We start from the raw sequence: 22,094 nt of genomic DNA, 5'->3' as shown, positions 1-22,094 counted from the left end.
AGGCCGTGAGGAGGCTTTGCCACATGGCCCTCGATGCTCAGGAGGAGCTGGCACAGACCTCAGGCAGCCCCATAAGACACAGATCAGTCCCGTGCTGCTGTTGGGGTTGTTTAGAGCTGTAGCAGCTGCCACACTGCCTGCCTGCTGCGTGCTGACTGCTCTCTCTGCTGGCTGCCTGAAAAAATGGCATTTTCACCCAGCTGTGAGCTGGGCCTGGCTGTTTACACTCACAGAAATGTAACAGCCAAGAAAATGTGCCAGAAAAACATCTTTTTTTCCTTTCCTAACATCCCAAACAGGTAAACAAGAGGTTGGCTATAGAGCAGACGATATTCTTAACTAGAGAGAAGCTGCAAAGAAGAGAAAGAGGCAGGGCAGCTGTGGGCCTCCTACCTCCCATGGGACTGCACCCATAGTCCAAAGGGAGTGAGAGGGCCAACCTGTGAGACGGGGTGTCCAGCGTGGAGGTAGGGCTAGCAGGGTCCTGCCATAACATTTCCAGCAGTGAAAGTATTGCACAGTTTGCAGTCGCCAACGGCATGCAGAAGCTGAGAGAGAATGGGATTGTGAGGAACTTTCTTCTCTGCTTGTTCAGTGCCTAACTCAAGCGTGGCCAAGACCTGGTCCGGGTGCCCTCAGCACATAAATGCTGTAATAATGATGGATGGCGGAAAGACAGGCGAATTTTACTGTGGGAAAGGACGAGCTAAAGAAGGAAAGAGAACAGAAGGCTAAACTGCATTAAGAAATCATCGTACTAAAGGCAAATCAGCAGTATGCCTTTGTGCTGCATGCCTCGGGACATAATGTGGGCACGGGAGATTAAAAGTCTCGGGAGCTGTCAATAGCACCAAGTGTAGGTGAGCACGTGGGGATGCTGCAGCACCAGCACATTCCAGCAAATCAGCCCGGAGGTGATGGCAAAGCTTTCGTTTTATTTCATGTTTCACAGCAGGGCACGCCGAGCTGTTCTTTGCATGCTATCTTTGGGCCGTGGGGCTGTACCAGCCGGAGTGCAGCTGTGCCTGCCAAGCCATGCTTTGTTGTATGGTGTGCTGCATTTATCCACCCCCCACAGCAAAGTCTTTTCAATCTGAGGTGTTTAATACACTGGTGATCACAAGGGTGTCTGTCAGTGCCGCTGCCTTCTTTGCTTTACAAACAGCAGCAGAAGTTCTTTGCTTGCACTCTCATGTCCTCTACTTCTGCAGGCACTTGACAAAGCAGCTCTGAATGTCTGCCCACGGCTGGAAGCTCAATGAGTCAACACTGATGTGGCTGCCTCAAGTGTCAGCATAAAGATTAAACACGGTAAGGTCTGTGCAAAGCAAACAGGATATGAGTTAACTGGTGGGAGAAAGGAGCAAGCACAGAATAAATTCACTTGGTCCCTTGGAGGGCCCATTAGGACTAATCAACACTGAAAAAAAGGGCTGTCTCCACTAATTACTGTTAGCAAGCAGGGAGCAGTCACTCCTCTGCTCCACCTCGTGTTTGGGACCCTAAATGGGCACTTGGTGTACTCCTGAATCTGGTGTTCTGATAGCACACCCTCTCCAGTGTCACTGAGTGCCATCAGGCTTGAAGGGCCATGCAAGAAGTGCTGTGATGGGAACACAAGCAGTGCTATAACCATTCCCTGGCTTTTACCTTTCATTACCTGGAATGGCGTATTTTTTACAAGAGCTACAAAGGAATTATCATGAGAAAGCTTCCATCACACACACTGAACCTGCTGCATGTACAGTAGGCATCTGTTGAGAACGATTAGAGAGAAAAGGGAACGTTTCTTCACATTGATTTTTTTGTATGTTCTGAATAATGGTTGTTGTCTGTTCGTTCTCATTCTTAAAAAGCCTTGATCCTGTGATTAGACTAAACCAAGCATCCCCTTTTACCTAGGCCTCACTAAAGGGAGCATCATAGATTTCAGCCCCCAAACAGCAGCTCAGGGTGGTAGCCCAGTATTTAAATCAAACAACAAACTTACGTAGGTAGGGATGAGAACCTCATGTTCTGCAATGACTTAAAGGTTCTGTTGGGGAATGCTCAGGAAGTCACAGCATTCAGTCACTCTTGGACATACTTCCTGTAAGCCATTCAAACATGACGTGGCTCTTCACATTCTCCATCCTGCTGTTCTCTATCCAGAGGCTACAGATCAGCTCTCCCCCTCTGCAGATGAGTGGTGCAACAACTGAACTCCTGCTCAGTCTGTGCTGGCTCCCAGGGAACCCATGTTAGCAACCTATCTGCTCAGCATCCAGCTGTACTGCATGCATCTGGCAACAGAAAGTGTAAGCTTCTGCATTCAGCCAGCCCTTATGGCACAGAAGATGCCTGGATGAAATCAAGTCAATCCCACAGCTGTTTAACAGTCCATCTCTTCTGTTAACACGCTGAGTAAATTCTCCAAAACCACTGGGAGATATGGTAATAATGCATGTATTTTACATGCTTCTGTAGATAGAAACAAGATGATCCCCTTAACACTTAGAACTGTCACTGTGCTTTTCCTCGCTGAGACTGAAGCGCTCCCCAAGCGTTTACTGTAGTCTCCATCCTTCTGTAGGGCAGTCTTGTTCATTCCCTTCCCCCCAGCCATATGCTCCTGCTGATTTGCTTATACCAGCAGCAGCATCTGTCTGACCTCACAGCAAGCCAGTTCAAGGAGCTAAATGGAAGAAAAAAAACCTTTTCTTCCTCCTGTTAGTTTAGCTTCCTAGCCTGGATTACCCTGGGGCCAAACAAACGCCAAGTGGAAGCACGTGGGGACAGGTTTTACACAGAGCTCGGAAGTTTGAGATCATACTACCGAGTCTATGTTCCCTTTATGGGTGTAGTGACTAAACTGAGATGTAGGTCTGTTTATGTAAGCCACAGAAATAACGTTGTTTGGTAGTTCATGCATATATTTTTCCAAAAGTTTTTTTGTTGTTGTTTCCACAGTGCTTAAATATTCTTTTCAATTTGGGCACTGTAGGTGGAAAAGCACCATGTTTATAGTGTGATGTCTACCTCTGATTTGATGTATTAAGAAACAAACAAGTGCATTCTTACAAAATAAAAGGCTTTATTTGGTTCATATTACATTTCCCCGAATACTTATTCCATAGAACGAAATAAAAACCATTCATAAATATACTGTAAGAGCAGCAAAGCAAAACAAACCGACTCAAAATTAAAGCAGAGAGACCTTCTTTGTTTACTTCACTGTCCTTTCAAGGAAGGGCTGTAATCAGTCTGTCTGCCAAATCGATACACAAAGTCCGGTAAGGGGAACACTGAGCCCCATCCCACTTTGGGATTCATACTGATGAAATCATCCAAGTTCATCTTGGAATCTAAAAGAGAAGCAGAAGAGCGAACTCTTGAAGTTCCTGATTCAGCTTCAGTAGCAGCTATAGTGAAAATCTCACTAAACAAAACATCGAAAGCTGAGTTTGAAAAGGCAGAGGTCAGAGCACACTTGCTGAGCAGCAGTCCAGCAACATTCTGCAAGTTGTGCAGTACTACAAGAACGTCTATATCCAGCATCTGTAACGTGGCATCAATAGGCACAACCCAGAATGCAGGAGTTCCATACAAACACGAGAAAAAACTTCTTTACTTAGAGGGTACAGAGCACTGGGACAAGCTGCCCAGTGGGGCTGCGGAGTCTCCTTCTCTGGAGATATTCACAACCCACCTTGATGCTTTCCTGTGTAACTACTGTAGGGAAGCTGCTTCAGCAGCCGTTTGGAATGGATGATCTCCAGAGGTTCCTTCCAACCCCTGCGATTCAGTGATTCTCTGATTTGTCCCCAACCCTGCACTCTGTCCGGAGCAATAATCAATAATCGCATTACCTGATCAGTAAGTATCATTAGTCATAGGAACTGTGTGCATAACAAACATTTTTCCCTGCAACAGCAGCCTGGAAAGGTTGAGCGTCAGAGAACCGCAGCACAAATAACAACCAAAACAGGCAGTTGCAATGCAACAGGCACCTACTGATCTCTGCACTCATAAAATCCCAACTACTCAAAGGCAGGGGAGATATTTCCCCACAGCGCCATGAACCAAAGTCAGCTGAATCAGGGACCCTTTGCAACAAAGGAATTGGGTCACAGCAGCAGTCAGGATCCAGAGCTGCCCTGTCTTTCAGAAGCGATGAGATCCTCGGCAAACCCAGAATCAGTTATTCCTCAGGCTGCTTACATTTGTGTTTGTGTTCCTTCTAGCCCTGAGCTTTGTGCTTGCTGGCTGCTGGCCCACCGCTGCAAGGCTGTACCACACAGACAGGATGAAGCATCAGACAAAGCCCTGCCTGTAGCCTAGAGGGATGCTCAGGCTGGCTGGGGGCAAACACTTTGTATTTATTTACTTATTTTTAACTCCTGAACCACTGAAGGAGGTCAGAAGGGGAAAGGTTAGTCGCCATGTTTTTGAGAGAAAAGTAACTACGACTGCCTTTTGCTTGGAATTGTATCTCACCTGACCCCAGTAGAAAAGGTAGAAACCATTCTGTCCCAGTTGCAGATCCCAGAGTGCTCAGTGACACGTGCTGATCTGCAGTTTGGGTTTAGTCGCCTTGTATATCCTTTTTCCAGAGCTGGTCTGGTACAGCAAGCATCCTGTGCTGACTCAGAACCATACTGATCAGAGATTTCCTATCTGTGGGTTTGTTACTGTATGTTCTCATTGACAAGCTGTGAAAATAACCTTTTAAAATACATATTAAAAGAGATTGAGTTTAAAGAACAGAGTGGGGGAGCACATGGATTTATTGTTACAGCTTTTCTGTCACATTTAAGTATTTATTTTAACACTGATGATTCACGCACACACTTCAGGATTAAGAACCAAACCAGAGTAGGCCCTAATAAATGGATTAGAAAATCCATAGGGTGTAACCTCGTTCAGCTGCAAGAACCTCATGTAACCAGGCTTACCGTTATAGGGCACAAGCGAGAAAGGGAAGATGATGTCTGGGAAGCCTATGCCCAGCAGTGCCAGCCATCACCCAGCTGCTGAAGCTCTCTTCTTTGCACATCTACACCATGATGGCTTTGTGACTTGCTGAATCCAAGCTCTCAGCAATTGCAAGGTCTGGCTCCTAACTCCACCTTTTTCTTGTTTAGACTTTTTGGGCTTTGCACACTGCAAATCCTCACACCCAGTCAAGCACGGTCCCGCTTCCAAAGAACAGAACAGGGCAACTTTCTGCCTGATTATGTGATGATTTAAACTAGCACAAGCCCAGCAATTTGCTGTTGTAGCTCAAGAACAATTAGCAGAGGATAAAAGCTCTTGCTTGCGGGTAAACTGGTAAGCTTATTTTCCAATTCCCAGCTTGTCTTTTCTTTCCAGATGCTTCTATTTTAAAATGAATTTGATTACTCATATAGTTTAAGACATAAAGGATAAGTAATTCCCTGTTTTATGTGCACTTTGTAGAATAATAATCTCGTGATAACATTCTGAGAATAGTAAGGAAGCCCAAGGGGGATTGTTCCAGTAGTTACAAACACAGCTGCTGCTGTTAGTAACTTGAAAGTGGCTGTCACAACATCTGTAGGAAGTGAAATATTCTCTCGCATTCAGAAGGATTGCGGCAGAGCAAAACACAGTCTGTCACAGAAGCTTAATAAAAGAGCTGCTTTAACCAGCAAACAAGAACCCTCCTGTCAGCAATGGATGATCTAAGAACCAACCAGCAGGTGGCACTGAAGCAATATGACAACTATCCATTGGAAAACAGACACCTCTCACGTTTTATTCATTTCAGGAGATAAAAGCCCCCCTGTTCTTATTATTCGTGTTATCTCTGAATGCCATGCATGTTATGTTAGACCTTACAGCTTTTAGAAGCAGCCCAGCAAAAAAAAACCAAACACATGAGGACAACAGAAAGTCCTTTTTCTGAGGCAGATAAAAGAACGATACACAGCAGAATTTACAAATGGGACATCTGGATTCTACAGCTGACAAACCAGGAGGATTCCTCCACAGAAGCAAAGAGCTACATGTTTTATGTAAGACTTAAACAAAGTCAAGAGCAGCAGAGCTTTTTAAGAATATCTATTTTTAAGATTCATATTACACTCACAGCCCTCCTCAGATGCTGTATTGCATAATAGTTTGCATTTGTGCGTGAACAATCAGCGAGCATGTTACCCAGGATATACTTGTGGCTTCTGCCAACAGGAGGCAGAAGGAGGTGCTGCAGCCGACCCTTGGCTTGGCTCACAGACATGGGCCTTGGTCTCCATGACAGCTGCTCAAGTACTACTGGGGGGTGAGAAAGTCTGAAACAAAGCCTCCACGGTTCACAGAAAGCTGTGTAACTTCAGTCAGCCACTCCCACTATTAAAAAATTTCTATTCTGAGTTGTACCCGGACTGACTACCCTACTTGAGTCTTTAATTGTGCAAAAGTTCATGAAATAAGGGCCTAGCTTGACAGATCTGAGTTTTCACAGAATAGAATTACAGAGTCACCAAGGCTGGAAATGATCTCTAAGATCATCCAGTCCAACTGATCACCTACCACCAATACTTTAAACCTCAGTACGACATCTAAACGTTTCTTGAACACCTCCAGGGATGGTGACTCCACCACCCCCTGGACAGCCTGTTCCAATGCCTGACCACTCTTATGGAGAAGAAATTTCTCCTAATATCCAACCCGAATCTCCCTGGTGCAACTTGAGGCCATTCCCTCTCATCCTATCGCTGTTACCTGGGAGAAGAGGCCAACCCCCACCTCACCACAACCTCCTTTCAGGCAGTTGTAGACAGCAATAAGGTCTCCTTTGAGCCTCCTCTTCCATGACTGAACAATCCCAGTTCCCTCAGCTGCTCCCCACAAGATTTGTGCTCCAGACCCCTCACCAGCCTCCTTACCCTTCTCTGGACACGCTCCAAGGCCTCGATGTCTTTCCTTCTAATCCCAAATGAGAGGAACTGAAGGTTATAGTGCGTATGAGCTACTTTGAGCTACTTATGTTCATATTAGTCTTCTTTTTTTTTTCCTCTGGCCCTTCTGGCTTTCACAAGGATTCTACCACTACCTGGTAGTGGAGATAAGACAGAAATGGCAGACATCTGCCTGGCGTCTGTCTAACAGCCTGCCTGTTGCATAGGTAAGTGACAAAGCACTTCCAGAATTTCTCAACTGTCCTACTTACATTATCTTCAAAACTAAAAAAGAAAAAAAAGCCTTTAGAAAGCAATCCTCACATGTGCTGCCACACACGTGGGGAGAACTGAAATTCAAACAAGGCTTTTCAGTGTTAAGAGCGATGTTAACAGTTGTACATAAGCTGTAAGACCATCTGTTCTGAGTAATTGTGAAATGCACTGTGCAAGCTGTGTTTCACATGGGCTTGCAGTAAGGAGCGCTGATCTCATCAGGACTCGTAAAGTAAGCAGAATCAAACCTCGTTAATTTGTAGAGGGAAGATAGAAGAGATAACCCCAGGCTGGGTTAGAGAGCCCACGAATGATGAATCTGTGCCTTAAGTCATATCTTGTTTAAAAAAAAAAAAAAGAAAGAAAGAATACCAGGCTCTTCTGTCTTCTTCCAGCAGGAAGCCACTGGCATTCAGATGGAACAGGGCAGAGCAGTCTGCTACAGCTCAAGCATGAGCATTCCGGCAGAGCTGCTTGGAGTATAAAGCTGGGTGAGGAAGCACTGTGTGCGCAGCTCACCAGTTTGGTTAACCAGCTTCGCCTGGCACTCACAGCAGAGGCCAGAGCACTGTCAAAAGGACACACACAGGCCTAGCTCTGCAAACAAGTAGGGCAGAGCCAGTTGCAAAAGCAAATTGCACTAGCATGCAAATTGAAATGAGATGTGATGTAAGTCTGGGCTGCTTTTTTACTTTGTTTCTGTGTTTTTGTGGTTTTGGTTGGCTTTTTGTTTTTAAAATAATCCTTAATTTCTTTAAAAAAAGCCCTTCTTCAACATCAAAGACGCATATCAAACAGAAGCAGTGTAAAAACCTTGCATGCCTTCATAATCATCTTCCCAAGAGCTTACGAGTGTAGCTTCTCTAAATGACAGCCATACAATAACAAAGAAAAATATAATGCTCTGATCTAGATATGCTTCACAAATAAACTGACACTAAAACAATATATGCAGTCAATGCTGTCAGCCATTAAATTGCAGTCATTTCTAACATGAAATGTGAACAATTTCGTCTATACAATCACAAATTAACATGGAAAGCAGAGTACTCTAAGTGAAATGGTGGGGAGAAAACAATTATCTGCCATGGAATTTGTCATGGATGTCAACATTAATACTTCAGGCTCTCTTCTGGTAACAAAAGGTCATCCACGCAGTTTTCAAACAAGATGAAAAAAAGATACTTTATGCCTGATAAAACTATGCTGAGAAATTATTACTTTACCAGTCTCTAAAGGAAGAAAATTACAGGTTCCCCATGTTGGCACTGATGTTTTCTAAATCTCCATGTTGTTCTGCAGGATGCCTTCTGATCTACAGAAGTGCATGACTGAAGCACAATGCTAGGATTTCACTACAAGTTAGGCACATGCTTGTTCCACAGCTGTTACATCTAAACTCCTCACTGACTTCTGGTGCTGTGTACACTGACGCACACAGCATTGTGAGATACCTCAAATGAGGAAAGGGAAGACAAAAACAATGCTTGAGAAACTGGTTCTGAGTGAAAGGCAATCTCAGCAAGACCTCCTCGATCAGGCACAGTTTATTCCTGTTTGGAGACCCAAATATTGAACCTACACAGTGAGTGATCTACCTTCAGTGCGTACGGAGTAACCTTTTACTGCTATCTGCAACATTTGGTCGTCTGACCAGGAGATCACAGCACCTTATCAAAGTACTCTGTCCAGTTTTTCATCCCTCAATATATAAAAAAAAGAAGGAAAAAAAAAAAAGACAGACATTGATGTTCTATGGTGAGTCCACCAGAGGACAATCAAGTTTGTTGAGAGCTGGAGAACATGACATGAGGAAAGGCTGAGAGAACAAGACCTGATCAGCCTTCAACAAAGATGAAGGAGGGACCATACTGCTGTGTACAGGTATGGGATTAGACGATACTGATGGACCCAGAGCCTTCTTGGAGGAGCCTGGCAACACAACTCACCAGGGAACATGGGAAATTCCAATTACATACTAGGAAAAATATACCTGTATTATTTTTCCATGACTGTGGTCAAATACTAGAATATTGTGCCTACAGAGGTGTTGCAGTCTCCATTCCTGGTATTGTTCAAGACTAGACTGGAGAGTCCTAAAGAATGCTGATCTCATTACACCTTCTTAGAGCAGGAGTCCGACTTGGATGACTTGTGAATGTTCCTTCTGGTGTAGTAAGGTACAGACTAAGGGAGGAAGAATAGAAGGAATGAAGATGCATACGCCTTTAAGTTTCTACCAACTTCACAGAGACAATCTGGAGGCTGGCTGAGACCACGTGGCTGTTGTTCATCAGTAAAGCAAAGCTCAGCCATGCAGTCGAAAGGAGAGTTACAGGGTTTGTAGCTATGGAGTCATTAATTATAGCTGGAGGTATATCTACAACTGCTTGGATCACTTTACAACCATACCTAGTGCAGTAATGTTTTAACCTGAGTAGGAGTTTTCATCTCTTCCCAGTCTGGCCTGGTCTACACTCATCACACCTTCATTAATGCTCAGCTATCACAACAGTAAGGTTTCCACAGGCAAAAAGCCCTCAGTACCTAAGAGGCTTCAGCTAGCAGTGAAGCATGCACTGCAGTCTAGATTAGGCATTCTTTGCTTTCTACCTCATCTCTGCATATCATTTTACTGAAAAGAAGGACCAAGACAGAGTTTGAGATGCTTCATAACCTGGAATGTCTAAAAACACCTAAAGCTCCATGAAACGGTATCTGTGCTCTCATGCCCATTCATAACTCACTTATATTTAGTTTGAAACACAAAATTTTCTTAGAAGCCAATGCAAAGATTGTGAATTAAGTTCCCTGCAACTTAAAGCCATAATAAACTCACCCCTAAATACAAAATGCATTTCTTTGGCCCCACCTTCTCCAATATATAGCATTTTATTATTTAAAAAGCAGAAAGAACAAAACCAGACATACACAACAATTGGAAACTCTTAAAACTAAACTTTATGCTTTTCTCCATCTGGGAACAAAGTGAGAGAAAATATACAGCTAACCTGGCAAATGTGCTCAGCGTATGTTGAAATGCTGTGGGGAAAGTATGGCTTAAGAATCCATATAGAATAGAAGAGATGGCAACTGTGCTTGGATCACAGGCTATTATCTAAACTAACACTCAATGCCTGGGGAAAAATTGGCTGACTTGCCCATTTGCCATAGAAGCATCCTTAGGTCTATTCACCTGGTAGAGGAACTTCAAACGTCTTACACGGGCCTTTCTTTCATCTCCCTATTGTAATGATAGCATAAAACCACTCTTCTTTGCTCAGTTTATAAAAACCGAGTAATTAATGTTCAACAACGGGAACTGCCAGGAGGCATGCTAGACTTTGTGTGTTCAGAAAAGACAAATGCTCCATAACTCTGTCATCTTACCCGCAGTTTCAATGCAAGGGTACGAAGGAGGAGGTTTCTGCCATTTCCCATTTGCATCCTTCATATGAGATCTGTCCGAAGCAAACGTCTTCAAGTACAAATCTGCTCGAATCATTCTGATCTTCCTAAACAATAATGGAAAAACTGCATCAAATAAATAAATAATAAATATTAAAATGATGGAAAAACGTATCAAAAGATGTGTGCATATAATACCGCTGTCACGTATCAGTTATTAATTAGTGATTCTGAACAAGTGCCCTTCTTCCTCTCAAACAGCATTCATTTAATTAAATACTTGACTTGGAAATATCGTGTCAAGCAGCCAACTAGTTCCAACAAACTGGAGCAGGGAAGAGAAGGGCTTTTGATAACTAAAAGATGGCAACTCCTAGGTAAAGATCTTTAGAGACATAACACAGTGCATTTAGTTTCCTGAAGCATACATAGCAAACATTTTTGTCACTGTTTATCCAGAGAAAGAACTTCAACTTAGTCTCCACGAAACACCATCCATGGTCTTTTTATTTTTTTTGTCAGCACCTGTGAAATTCTGGATGAAGGCTGTCATCCAGCCTAAAGGCCTCTGCGCTGTACATCTCAAAAGGACATGGAAATGGCAACACAGTGTCAAGGTCATAAATGAAGTTCTGCTCTCCACCCGGAACATGAAGTAGGATAACATGGTAGTCCTGGGAAAAAGAATTTCATCATTTAAACAGCTGTTTATCAGAAACTGGAAGAGGGGCAGAAGAAAGAGTCTCCTAAAAGCAGAAACTACAGCTCCTTTCCTTCACATTTCTGTCCTTGAAATTCAGGCCCAGACACCTCTGCCACCAGAAGAGAGGATTCCTAATGGCACCTCACCCTTGGTACTCGTCAGTAAACCTTGGTATTCTTCCCATTTCCTTACAGCCTTCTTTGATTTAAGCCCGGACAGCTAAACTAAACTACTCCTCATACCAGTTATTTTGTTCCTTATCACATAAGTAACACAGGCATGGTGGAGGCTTAGAGAAACTGGAGTTATTTACATTATCAGTTACTTACGCTGCAGCTTTCCAAAGTTAAACTGAAGGTAGTGAGCAGTTTACTACTGAGAACACTAAATCCACTCACAAAAAGTCTGAAGCTATGTCTTTTGACACTCGATATTGAACAACCCTAAGCACAAAGGGCTGAGAAATGAATGAAAAAGGTCTCGGGCAAGCTATTTTCACAGACCAATCTACATATGCAGCTGTATGCAAAAAGAACATTTAGAAAAGTCTGCTACAGAGTACATGAAAAAATTAACGACAAGCTATACAAATCCCACAGTCCACTGAAGTATCATAAATATTTGGAGAGAGAATGAATGATTCAGCAATTGCAATTAGGAAGCTTGCAAATATTTTTTGCTAGATTTCAGAAACACACTGCCACCCAAAATGGAGTGGGTTTTTTTTTTTTTAGTGAAATAACTCTGTAATGTTGCATATTTAAAAGAGATTCCATAGAGGCAACTACTGAACCACATTCATCGATCAGACTACACTCCAAAGACACCACTTATGGGGCAGTTTACATGCCAGATCTTGAAGACATGTAATGCTTACGTTTGTCAATCCTATATCAAGCCTACGTAGATACTTTAATCCATCTTTTACTTACAAATACAGACGTCTACTACAGATTTACAGAGCTGGTGGCCCCAGCAAATCCAGAAGGTAATCTTCACAGATTTGTTATGCACTCTTAACAAAGTTAAGGTCTGTCACTTGTAGATTTGTGGCTCACTGTTATTTTCCTATGAGCAATAAAAAGGAGCACTGGACTTAGGCTTTTAATAAATCTGCTACAGAAAAATAAACATTGATACAGAACTGTGGAATGGCTGAAGCTGCAGGGACCTCAGCATCCATGTGGCACAACCACTGCTCCAGCAGGGACACCCACAGCAGGATGCACAGGACCACATCCAGGAGACCTTTGGAGATCTCTAAGGAGGAGACTCCACAGCCTCTGGGCAACCTGTGCCAGCAGTCATCTGTCTGCACAGCAAAGAAGTATTTTGCTGATATGCAGTTGTTACAGGAAAGATGGATAACGCTGCCCACATCTGGTTGTGCAAATGTCAATTATCAACATGCACTTAAATACCAAAAGAAGAAAGAAAACGGAAAGCCTTACCCAGACAACAGGTTCATCTCCATGCCCTGATTTCTGTTTCCAGAGTGGAATCTGAAAGTTAAGTGATTCGAAATGAAACACTCCAGCTCCTTACAGATGAATCTCAGTGATCCACTGCATCGCCTTCTCTCACTGCTGCAGTCAGAACACTTTTGCTGGTTCCTATCTCTTAGGAGCATCGGATACTGTTCTGAACCATGCTATCCCATCATTCTTCTCAACTTCCAGGTGACAGGGCAAGGTTTCCCCACCACCTATGGGGACACCACGCTTCTTTCCTCTTCTTTCCTTCACCCCAAGCACATCAGACGACCACATCTCACAGCTAGAGGCCTGAACACCCCTGACCCCAGAGAGGGGTGACACTGGAGGGCCGTAGGGCCTCATCCCCTCAGGCCAGGCAGGGGTTGGAATGCCAGGAGACACATCTCCACTGCGCTGGGCAGTGGTTTAAAGGCTGTGGTGTAAGGGTGTGGGGGAGCACCCAGGCGGGGCTTCACGGCCTCCACCACATTCAGCCCTCAACCGCTCACCATCCTCCTATCGTTGGATATGAAGACAGCATAGAATTCTTCCAGAGGGTACCGATCCTGGCTCCTGATGTACTCGCACAGCTTCCACACGTTCTCTTCGCTGTAAAACACGAAGGGTGGGGTTTTTATTTCTCCTTCCAACATTCCCAAAAGATCCAACTCGGCTGGGGGCTCCTCGCCCCGCCCCGCACTCCGCTATGGGAGGTCTCCCACCTCGCGCGGCCCCACTGCCACACACGATCGCTGCCTCAGGCCCACACCGGGCCGCGCCCGCCGCCCTGCTGGTCCACCTCCCGTCCTCGGGGCCCTTCCCGGCTCTCCCCTTACCAGTAGCAGCTGGTGTAGACGCAGGCAGCCCGAGGAGGCACCGCCGCCCGGTAGGAGGACGGAGACGATCGCGCCATACCCGGGCCCACCCGGCGGCACGGCTTCGGCCCCGTGTGGCGCGGCTCCGCCCCTCCGGTGGGAGCCCCGCCCCCCTGCTCGCGGCGCGCGCCGCTCAGCCAATCGCGTGGCGGCCGAGTGGCGCGCGGCGGCGTTTCCGCGCCGAAACTCAAATTGACGCAGCGCGCCGCCCGTGTCCTTCCGCTAGGCGGGCTGGGACTCCCGGCCGGAGGAAAAGGAGGCCGCGGGCGGAGCGAACTCAGCCGGCCTCTGAAAACGCGGGGAGCGGAGCGGCGGCGCGCCGGCGGTGAGGCCGTTCTCAGGGCGGCGAGGAGGTGGGGAAGGTGCCAGGAAGCGGTCGCCGCGGAGGGATCCCGCCGCCATGGTGGTCTTGAGGAGCAGCGGCGCCCGCCGCGGGCCGCCCTTCGCCATCATGGACTCCAGCTCCGAGTTCATCTCCCTGCAACCCACCGCGCTCGGCTCCCGTCGCACCTGGACGCGCTCGCAGAGCGCCTCGGCCGCCGCCGGGCCCGAAGGGACGGAGAGGAGGGGGAGATCGGCTGTGAGTAGCGCGCGGCGCCGGGGCTGGGGGAGGGGCGGGCCGTGCCGTGCCGTGCCGTGCCGTGCGGTGCCCCCGATGCAGAGCGCGGCGGTGTCAGCGTTGCAGCGCGCGTTGCTGCTGCGACCGGAGGTGTGGGGGGAGCGGGCCCGGAGGGCGCTGTGGGAGCTCTGCCTCCGCCTCGCTCGCTCTGCTTCTTGTCTGTCCCGTGCGCGCCTTGTTTTGATTGGCTTTTTGTTTTCCTTAACCCGAGTAGCGGTTCGAGAAAGGTTTTAGGGATGTCTTTGCTTTGAAGTAGTTGTGGTTACGGTTGTGGAGAGAGCTGTCGCTGTGCCGATGGCAAAAAGAGCGCGGAAAGCAGAGTTCAGTGGGCACTGAGGTGATCTGGAGCTGCCACGAAGGTGCTCTGTGGTCTCAGAACTCCTTCGGGTCCATTGTAAACAAAGCTGTGTTGGGGCGTCGGAACCCATTTGTCTCTTCAAAACTACAGAGCTGGGAAGGCTCATCGGATCTCTAAAGCTGAAAAAGGGTCACCCGGTCCAGCCAGCAGCCCATCCCACCATGCCTGCTAACCGCGTCCCTCAGTGCCACATCCACACAGCTCTTGAGCACCTCCGGGGATGGTGATCCCACCCCTCCCTGTGGTGACAGCCTGTGCCAATGCATCACTGCTCTCCAAGAAGAAATTTCTCCTAATATCCAACCTGAGCCTCCCCTGGTCCAACTTGAGGCCATCCCAAGAAGTTCTTGGGGTGTTTTTTCCTTGCAAGCAGGCGTGGAGTCTACTTAAGAACCACTGCTTTAGCAATATGCACAAGAAATGGCTGTGGAAGCCTCTGTGGTTGTGGGCTGCCCATTGCATTGCCTTCCCTCGCATGTAGAGTGAGGCAGAAGAAAACATCTGGCACGTTGTCAGTGTGGGAATGGGAATGAGGAAGTTTAATGTGAGCATAATCACTGCAGTGAATGTAGCATCGTTATTATGAAAGCAGTTGTAATGTTTTTCTTTGTTTTGTGGTGGTGTTTGGTTATTTTTTGTTGGTGGTGGTGTTTTTTTTTCCCTCCCTCTTCACAGAAGTGTGCTTCAAGGCGTAGAGTCATTCTTTCTTTGCAGGACCCATGGGGCTCTGCTGGAGCACTCACATTGCAGACATGTAGGAGTGCCCTAAAGGGTAGGGTTGAACGTGCAGTTTGGAACCAAGATGAAGTCATAGAATCATAGAACTGCTCAGGCTGGAAAAGACCTTAAAGATCATCGATTCCAACCACGACCTAACCATACTACCCGAACTAACAACCCTCTGCTAAATCATGTCTCTGAGCACCACATCCAAATGGTTTTTAAACACATCCAGGAATGGTGACTCAACCACCTCCTTGGGGAGCCTATTCCAGTGCCTAACAGCCCTTTCTGTAAAGAAGTGTTTCCTGATAGCCAACCTAAACTTACCCTGGCGCAACTTGAGGCCATTTCCCCTTGTCCTGTCACCAGTGAGAAGAGACCAACCCCATTCTCACTGTAAACACCTTTCAGATATTTGAAAAGAGCAATAAGGTCTCCCCTCAGCCTCCTTTTCCCCAGACTGAACAGCCCCACTTCCTTCAGTTGCTGAAGTCCTGATGTCATTTCCCGAACTGCTTCATGTGCAAAGTCTTGGTAGCAGCTCTTGCAGTTATGTCACCAAGCCATTTATCTCCAAGTTATTCAGCTTATTTTCTTTATACAGGTTAAGGAGCTTATAGCAGAAAGTCTAAGGTAAACTGGAATCTGCTGGATTTATCTTCTCTGAAGTTCTCAGGCCCGAGGAGTCCCATGGGAGGCCATGAGTGTTTACTGTTCCTCTGAAAGCAGTGTATCCACAGGCTTACAATCCCAATAAAACTCCCCAGGCTGAGCGAGATCACTGTAATGTGAGCAGTACTTGATGTCTGTGTGCTCCACAGTTTGCTTTTTGTCTGGACAAGGTGAAAACCTGCCCTTTTGTAGACTCTTCATGAGTCATCTGCATGAGGGTTCAGCACCAGGGCTCACAGCCTTGTAGCCTAAACAGGCCTGTGTGCTCTGATGGCACTGCAGCGTACAGTTGGTTCCCTTGAGTCATACAGCTAACTTTTGAGAAAGAATTGATGGAATGAGGAAAAGTAACTCTCAAAATTCCTTCATCCAGTTTCCTCCCTGTTCTGGTTTATTTGCTTCTTTCTACTTATTTTACTCCTAAAGTGTATTTTTTTTCAGCTTTCTGCAACTGACTTGAGCTAGTTCTGCTCTTTTGGCAGCTTCTGGAGTTAACCTCATGCTTCTGTCCCTCCCATTGAACTGCAGTGCTGTCCTGGGAGGGGAGGATGGTCAGAGTTAGCAGTGTACATTGTTACCGTTCTGTCAACGTCCTTCTGAATTGAGGAGAAATGAAGATAGAAGCACAGTTTATCAAGAATAGAACGACTGTTTGCCACCGAGGTTGCTACAGAGAAGTCTTTAAAAAAAAGAAAAAAAAAAAAAACAAATGCAAAAGTATGTGTAGAAAGATTTCCCAACTCATTACGTTGTCTTTTTTCCCCAGTAATCAATACTGGCATTCTCTAAGCATTTGTTCTTATTGGAGTTTGGAATTCAGCCCAGAGATTAGTGTGGAATATTGCTGCAGTCATCTTTTAACTGGTGCTGGAAATCTTCAAGTTTCTTCCCAAGTAAGATCTACTTTTAGGTCGATGAAGTAGAAATACCCAATGCAGCAGTTACAACTTGCATACTTTGAAGCTTAAGTAAACTTTGCGTGCCTGAGTTGCTCCCAACTTTGGAGTCTGATTTCACAAGTGATTATGTTATTTAGAAATAACACCTCGTACTCGAAACTTTGATTCTCCTGTGAAAGTGCTGTATGTGTGGGGTGGTGGAATGCAGTAGCCCTGCAAAGGTGAGGGTGCTGCAGCACTGTTTGCCCGGAATTGAAGCCAAATACACATTCCTCTTAGGCATGAATACACATTGATATGAACACATGTGACTGGCCATGCAGCAGCAGAGACAGAGACCACAGCGCTCAGAGGGTTGTGAACAGTCTATGCAGTATGCTCCTTTACCCTCTGGCTGATCAGGTGAAAACCCATTAATGAGAAAAGGGGTGAGCCCACATGCAACACAGGTCTGTGCAGCATTTAGTCTTGTACACTGCATGTATCTGTAGCTTCCCCCAGGTCTCTCTAGCAGCTGCATTTGAACCCCAGAGGTGCCCAACCCTGGTCCAGCTGCTGGTCCTCAAACCCCTCTCTGTACATATGTGGGTGCACCATGTAACTGGCCTTAGGTAAGCCAGTGACTGATCCTGAATTGACCTGCTCTGCCAGTTGACACCCCCCACTGGGGTTCTGGTAGCAGGTCAAGATCTATGGTCTCCAGTAGCTGTCCCCCAGCACAGCAGCTGGTGTAAACACCCTGGTGTCTTCATTATCTGGTCCACACTTGTGGCTGCTGCAGTACCTTGTTTCAAAGCTCTTATCCTGCTTGCCAACTATGCAGAATGGTTGTTGGTGCTGGCATGTGCTGATCTACACACCCATGCAGATGTGCTCCAGGCTCCACTTGCTGGCATCAAAGATGCATGGGCCGTAATGATAGATGTTCCCCTCTGTGACTGTTAGCACTTGAACACATGTGCATGAAGAGTATGCAGTGAGCACCTGGAGTCCTTTTTTTGGGCCCTCCAGTACAAGAAAGACCAGGAGATAGTCCAGTGGAGGACCATCAAGGTGATGGGACTGGAGCACCTCTACTGTGAGGAGAGACTGAGAGAGCTGGGCCTGCTCAGCCTGGAGGAGGCTCAGGGATATCTTAGCAACATATATAAGTACCTGGAGGGACAGTGCAATAAAAACAAAACAAGGCTCTTCCATTGGTGTCCAATGCAAGGACAAGAGGTCAGTGGAACATAGGAGGCTCCCCTTGAACACCAGTCAGTACTTCTGTGCTGTGTGGGTGCCTGAGCGCTGGCACAAATTGCCCAGAGAGGTTGTGGTCTGTCCTTGGAGATCAGCCACCTAGACATGGTAGTTGACACTGTGCTCTGGATATCCCTGCTTGAGCAGGGGTTGAGCCAGGTGAACAGAGGGCCCCTCACTCTGGGAGCTACAACTAAACAAGAAGACAGGACAGGCTGTGGTGATTGGCATCCTTGAGCCCCGTGCTGCTCTCAGCCAGTGACCACTCTACTGTCATTGTCTTGATCAAATGCTAACTGAAGTAGCTCATAGGGAAGTTGGCGTGGAGAAGTAGAAGAATCTTATCTATTTTCTTCCTTTCTTCATGTGAAATTTAGTTTGGCGTACTCGTAGTGAACCTCCATGTTGTAAACAGGATGAGCCCCTTCTCAGGGTCATCACAGCATCAACGTGGCAATCATCTTTGCAGGAGTAGCAATGTGAAGAAGGTCAATGGCAATAAAAAGGCTTCTCGGCTTTGAGAGCGTTGTTCTTTTGTGTGGATGGACAGAGCTCATAATAGAACTACTTGGCAAAGCGTATGAGACTTTTCAGATACATAAACATGGAAAAGGTTACTGGGTCAAATTGGGTTTTTTGGCTCCCTTTGCTTTTCTGTGGATGAAGGAAGTCCTTTGGGAAACCTGAGTCGCAGTGCAGTCATAAGTGGAGCAGAAATGGGAGAAAAAATCCTAAATAGGTTTTAATTCTAGGATATGCAGTGCTATATAAGCTAGACAGCTCCTCAGAACCAATTTTGAAATTGAAAATGGGGATTGTTTTGGGTTGTTTCTTTTTTTCTTGTGAAATGGTAAGTTTTTGCAAAAGGCTTTGCTGGAATGTTCTTTTTTTACTGCAGATATTAACCTTATGTCATATCCACCAGAAAATGATGGACAGAGGAGAGCTTTAGCTGTGAAAGCTACTCATTTTCTGAATTTTTTCTTGGGCTCAGTGTCTACCTGCCGTTGGTCATCCCACTGTCAAGGCAGAAGAGTTAATTCTTTAACTTGTGTAAATGAGGCAGGATTACTTTCTTAGCTGAATAAATGTGGTTCCAATAAATGTATTCTTATTTCCTTCTTCTGATAGAGATTTTCCTCTGGCAAAATGGAATGTTTCCATGGACACTGCTTAAGACCAATAAGAAAAAACATCACTCCACGTTCAGATTCCAGCTTTGAGAAAAGTATGGAAATATTGAGTGAAAGTGTAAATAGAAGACACTTTGGAAGGTACTGTATTTACATGTGCTTAATCTGTGTTCAGTGTATGGTGAAAAGCAAGAGTGAAAGCGCACCCAGTGAGTCTTGTAATGATAAGTCTACAGGTAAGAATCTGTAGAGCTCTCTGGGTATGTTAATGTCTCTATCAGTACCTTAAGACCAGAGGGAAGGTCTTCTGCTTGTCCAAAAACCATGCATCCTTTCCCAACTTTTTGGAGGTCTCTTTTCCATTTTGATTCCTGAGATATAGTTCATATTTTGAGATTTCAAGGTTAGCATGTGTAGTGGAAATGCTAAGTCACAGCCTGAAGCAGTGATTGAGCTCCTGGTGGGAAGGCATGGCCAACCTAGGGGAGCTCAGGTGTATGCAATGCCTCTGAGTAACCAGAGGGGGTGGATCCTGGCTCCACCCCTTCCCAGATCTCATTTAAGGGTTGGCAGTGGAGGCAAGGGTATCTCACTGGAGATCCATTTGTACCTGAGGTCTTCCAAAGGTAAGAAGCTTTATTTCCTTCACATCTGTGTCCACAGCTGCTGCGTTTGGGCTTGTTCTCATTTGCTGTAGCCAAAGATTTTGCCACCCTGATATTATTGCTGTACTTTCCATCACATAGCGTTACTGCACATTAGGAAATGTATGTTTGTATAGAACTGTGTGCGTACGTTACAAAACAGATCTGGAATCTCAATCCTGCATGTAATCTAAAGGCTTTTCTTTGCATACCACGGAACACTGGATTACAAAGGTGGTGAAGTTCCCAATTCTTAATGGGGCTGATACAGTAACTCTTTTCTCCCTTCTTTATTCTCTCTTAATGTAGGCAATTGGCAAAACCCAAATCTGACCCGAAAAAAGAAGAGTATAAGGAAGGTAAGTAGGTGTAACTCACTAGGATTCTTATTTGGCCTGGTTTCTGAGGAGGATGGCACTTGTTCACTTTGTCTATTTCACTTGGCCCCAGAACTTTTGGGACTCATCAGCCAAAATTAGTATGTCACAAAGACAGGGAATTTCCTATGAATGTTATGCAAATAGGAAGATATTCTCCCAGGCTTTCAAGGAATTAATAGAATGCAGCATGAATTCCAGCTACTCCTTAGGCATTGAGGAATTTGATCCTTACTTCAGGTTTCTCTTTTGCGTGGAATTTCTGGAGTCTGCAGGACACAAAATAATTGACAATCATTCTGGCAAATAGGTGGGACTACTACAGTACTATAATATATGTAACTTAAAAAGCAGTTCGGTCAGGAGATGCACAAATGTGCTGAAGGTTTCACTGATGTTTGTGGGTTTAACTTGGAATCAAACTGCAGTGCTGCAGAGAGATCACTTTCTGGCACCTGGAAAAATCCACGAGTTCTATTCAGCATCCTACCAGCTATAGGCTAAACTAGGGCAAGTGCCTGAAATATAGCATTTCACATGCTGTTATTCATGTTCTGATTGTACAAGTATATTATTTAGCAGGCTCAAACTTAGTTTTATAGTTGGCAATGACAAAATAAAATCATAGCTGTCATCATACTAACACCGTGGTGTAGCTATTACCTTCCCAGTGTCCTCTGTTCAATATTTCAATGACAGTGCAAGTAACAAACTTGTGAAAAAGAATGCACTATGTTAAATGCCAGGCAGGCTTTTAAAGAAAGCAAGAGCTCAAGTTTTCCAGTATTGGGATGTACATCTTGACACAACAGCTCAAGGAGATAGGAACTATTTCATGATGTAGAAAACAAAAGTGATCCACACTTACACAGGGTAATAAAACATTTGCATCCTAAGAAAAGACTTGCTTTTTTTTTTAACAATTTTTTAAAAATGCTGTTAGATACCATTTTAGATAGATGGAGTATAACACGTTAGAGAGATATTTATAGTTTTCTCCATTGGAAGCTTTCAGTCTATTAAAGTTTCTGTCCGGGTCATACTTTTAAGTAGACTACATGTTCAAAACAAGCACCAAGTAGAGTGCTGTGGTCATGACAAAAACTTCTAAATCTGTACTTAAAGAAAAAAATCCACTTCAGGTTTTCTGTTTGTTTGTTTGTTTTTACATTTTACAAGAGCAATAGTGAAAGAAAGGAAATCACATCTTTACTGTCTCAAAATACTTCATATATTTACTGTATTTCAGTCACAAGGACACTGAAAACCAGAGCTGATGCAAAAGCTGCAAAACAAGTCCATGAAGAAAATGGGGATTTGGAAGTCCGACGAAGCCGTTATACTACTACGAATCAGTCTGTTCTTTTTGATGCACTTATAACAAAGTAAGTGTTCTTTGCTTGCTAACCTACTAAATGAGTTCTATTAGCAAGCCTTCGTGCTATGACACGATATTGCCTATGGACTTTGTCTTTCTCTTCTCAACAGAGAGAGGTATTGGATGAGGAATCTTCATGCTCTTAGCATCTTTTGTATGTGGGTTCTGTGGGTTTCTGACCCAAAATGATAGCTTTACATTGTGGTTTTCCTTAGATTTAACATACTGTTTCCAATAGTTTTCTTAGTATCAGATGTCTTCATTTCTAGTGAACTTTCAATTCTGTGCTAACAAAAGATACTGAGAAAATTTTGATGCAGCCAAAGTGAAATACTGTAGTAGCTCTGCATTTCTAGCTGTGACTTTCCTCTCATTTTGAAGCTCGAATTGGCACTGTTTTCTAAAAGATTTGC

General features: G+C 45.1%; 2 protein-coding genes across 6 annotated transcripts in view; one reads left to right on the top strand and one right to left on the bottom strand.

Moving 5' to 3' along the window:
• Positions 1–3,053: 3,053 nt before the first annotated feature.
• On the bottom strand, positions 3,054–13,731 carry WDYHV1 (WDYHV motif containing 1). 4 transcript variants are annotated; one of them, XR_006938624.1, is made up of 7 exons: positions 13,598–13,731; positions 13,271–13,370; positions 12,738–12,788; positions 11,109–11,257; positions 10,566–10,690; positions 9,169–9,362; positions 3,312–3,344 (listed from the first exon to the last, which is right to left on the bottom strand). XR_006938624.1 is itself a non-coding variant. In XM_418452.8 (6 exons), exons 1-6 carry the CDS (start codon positions 13,672–13,674, stop codon positions 3,211–3,213), a joined length of 636 nt encoding a protein of 211 aa, XP_418452.1. In that variant the 5' UTR covers positions 13,675–13,731; the 3' UTR covers positions 3,054–3,210. The 4 variants fall into 4 exon arrangements, 3 of the variants coding, with proteins under 3 accessions (XP_418452.1, XP_040551893.1, XP_040551894.1); XM_418452.8 differs by lacking the exon at positions 9,169–9,362 and having other exon boundaries at positions 3,054–3,344; XM_040695959.2 differs by lacking the exon at positions 9,169–9,362 and having other exon boundaries at positions 3,312–4,704.
• Positions 13,732–13,878: 147 nt separating this feature from the next.
• The window catches only part of ATAD2 (ATPase family, AAA domain containing 2), a 34,026-nt gene continuing 25,810 nt past the window's right edge, over positions 13,879–22,094 (top strand). For both annotated transcript variants that reach the window (XM_004940026.5, XM_418453.8), the window contains exons 1-4: positions 13,879–14,216; positions 19,281–19,423; positions 20,236–20,285; positions 21,553–21,688. In XM_004940026.5, coding sequence (XP_004940083.2) covers positions 14,037–14,216; positions 19,281–19,423; positions 20,236–20,285; positions 21,553–21,688 — 509 coding nt within the window. In that variant the 5' untranslated portion in view covers positions 13,879–14,036. The remainder of the gene's footprint in view (positions 14,217–19,280; positions 19,424–20,235; positions 20,286–21,552; positions 21,689–22,094) is intronic.

The sequence above is a fragment of the Gallus gallus genome, chromosome 2, assembly GCF_016699485.2.
Source record: "Gallus gallus isolate bGalGal1 chromosome 2, bGalGal1.mat.broiler.GRCg7b, whole genome shotgun sequence".
NCBI lineage: Eukaryota > Metazoa > Chordata > Aves > Galliformes > Phasianidae > Gallus > Gallus gallus.
Note: the sequence above shows the minus strand (reverse complement) of the source record. Positions and strands in the feature narration are given on the sequence as shown.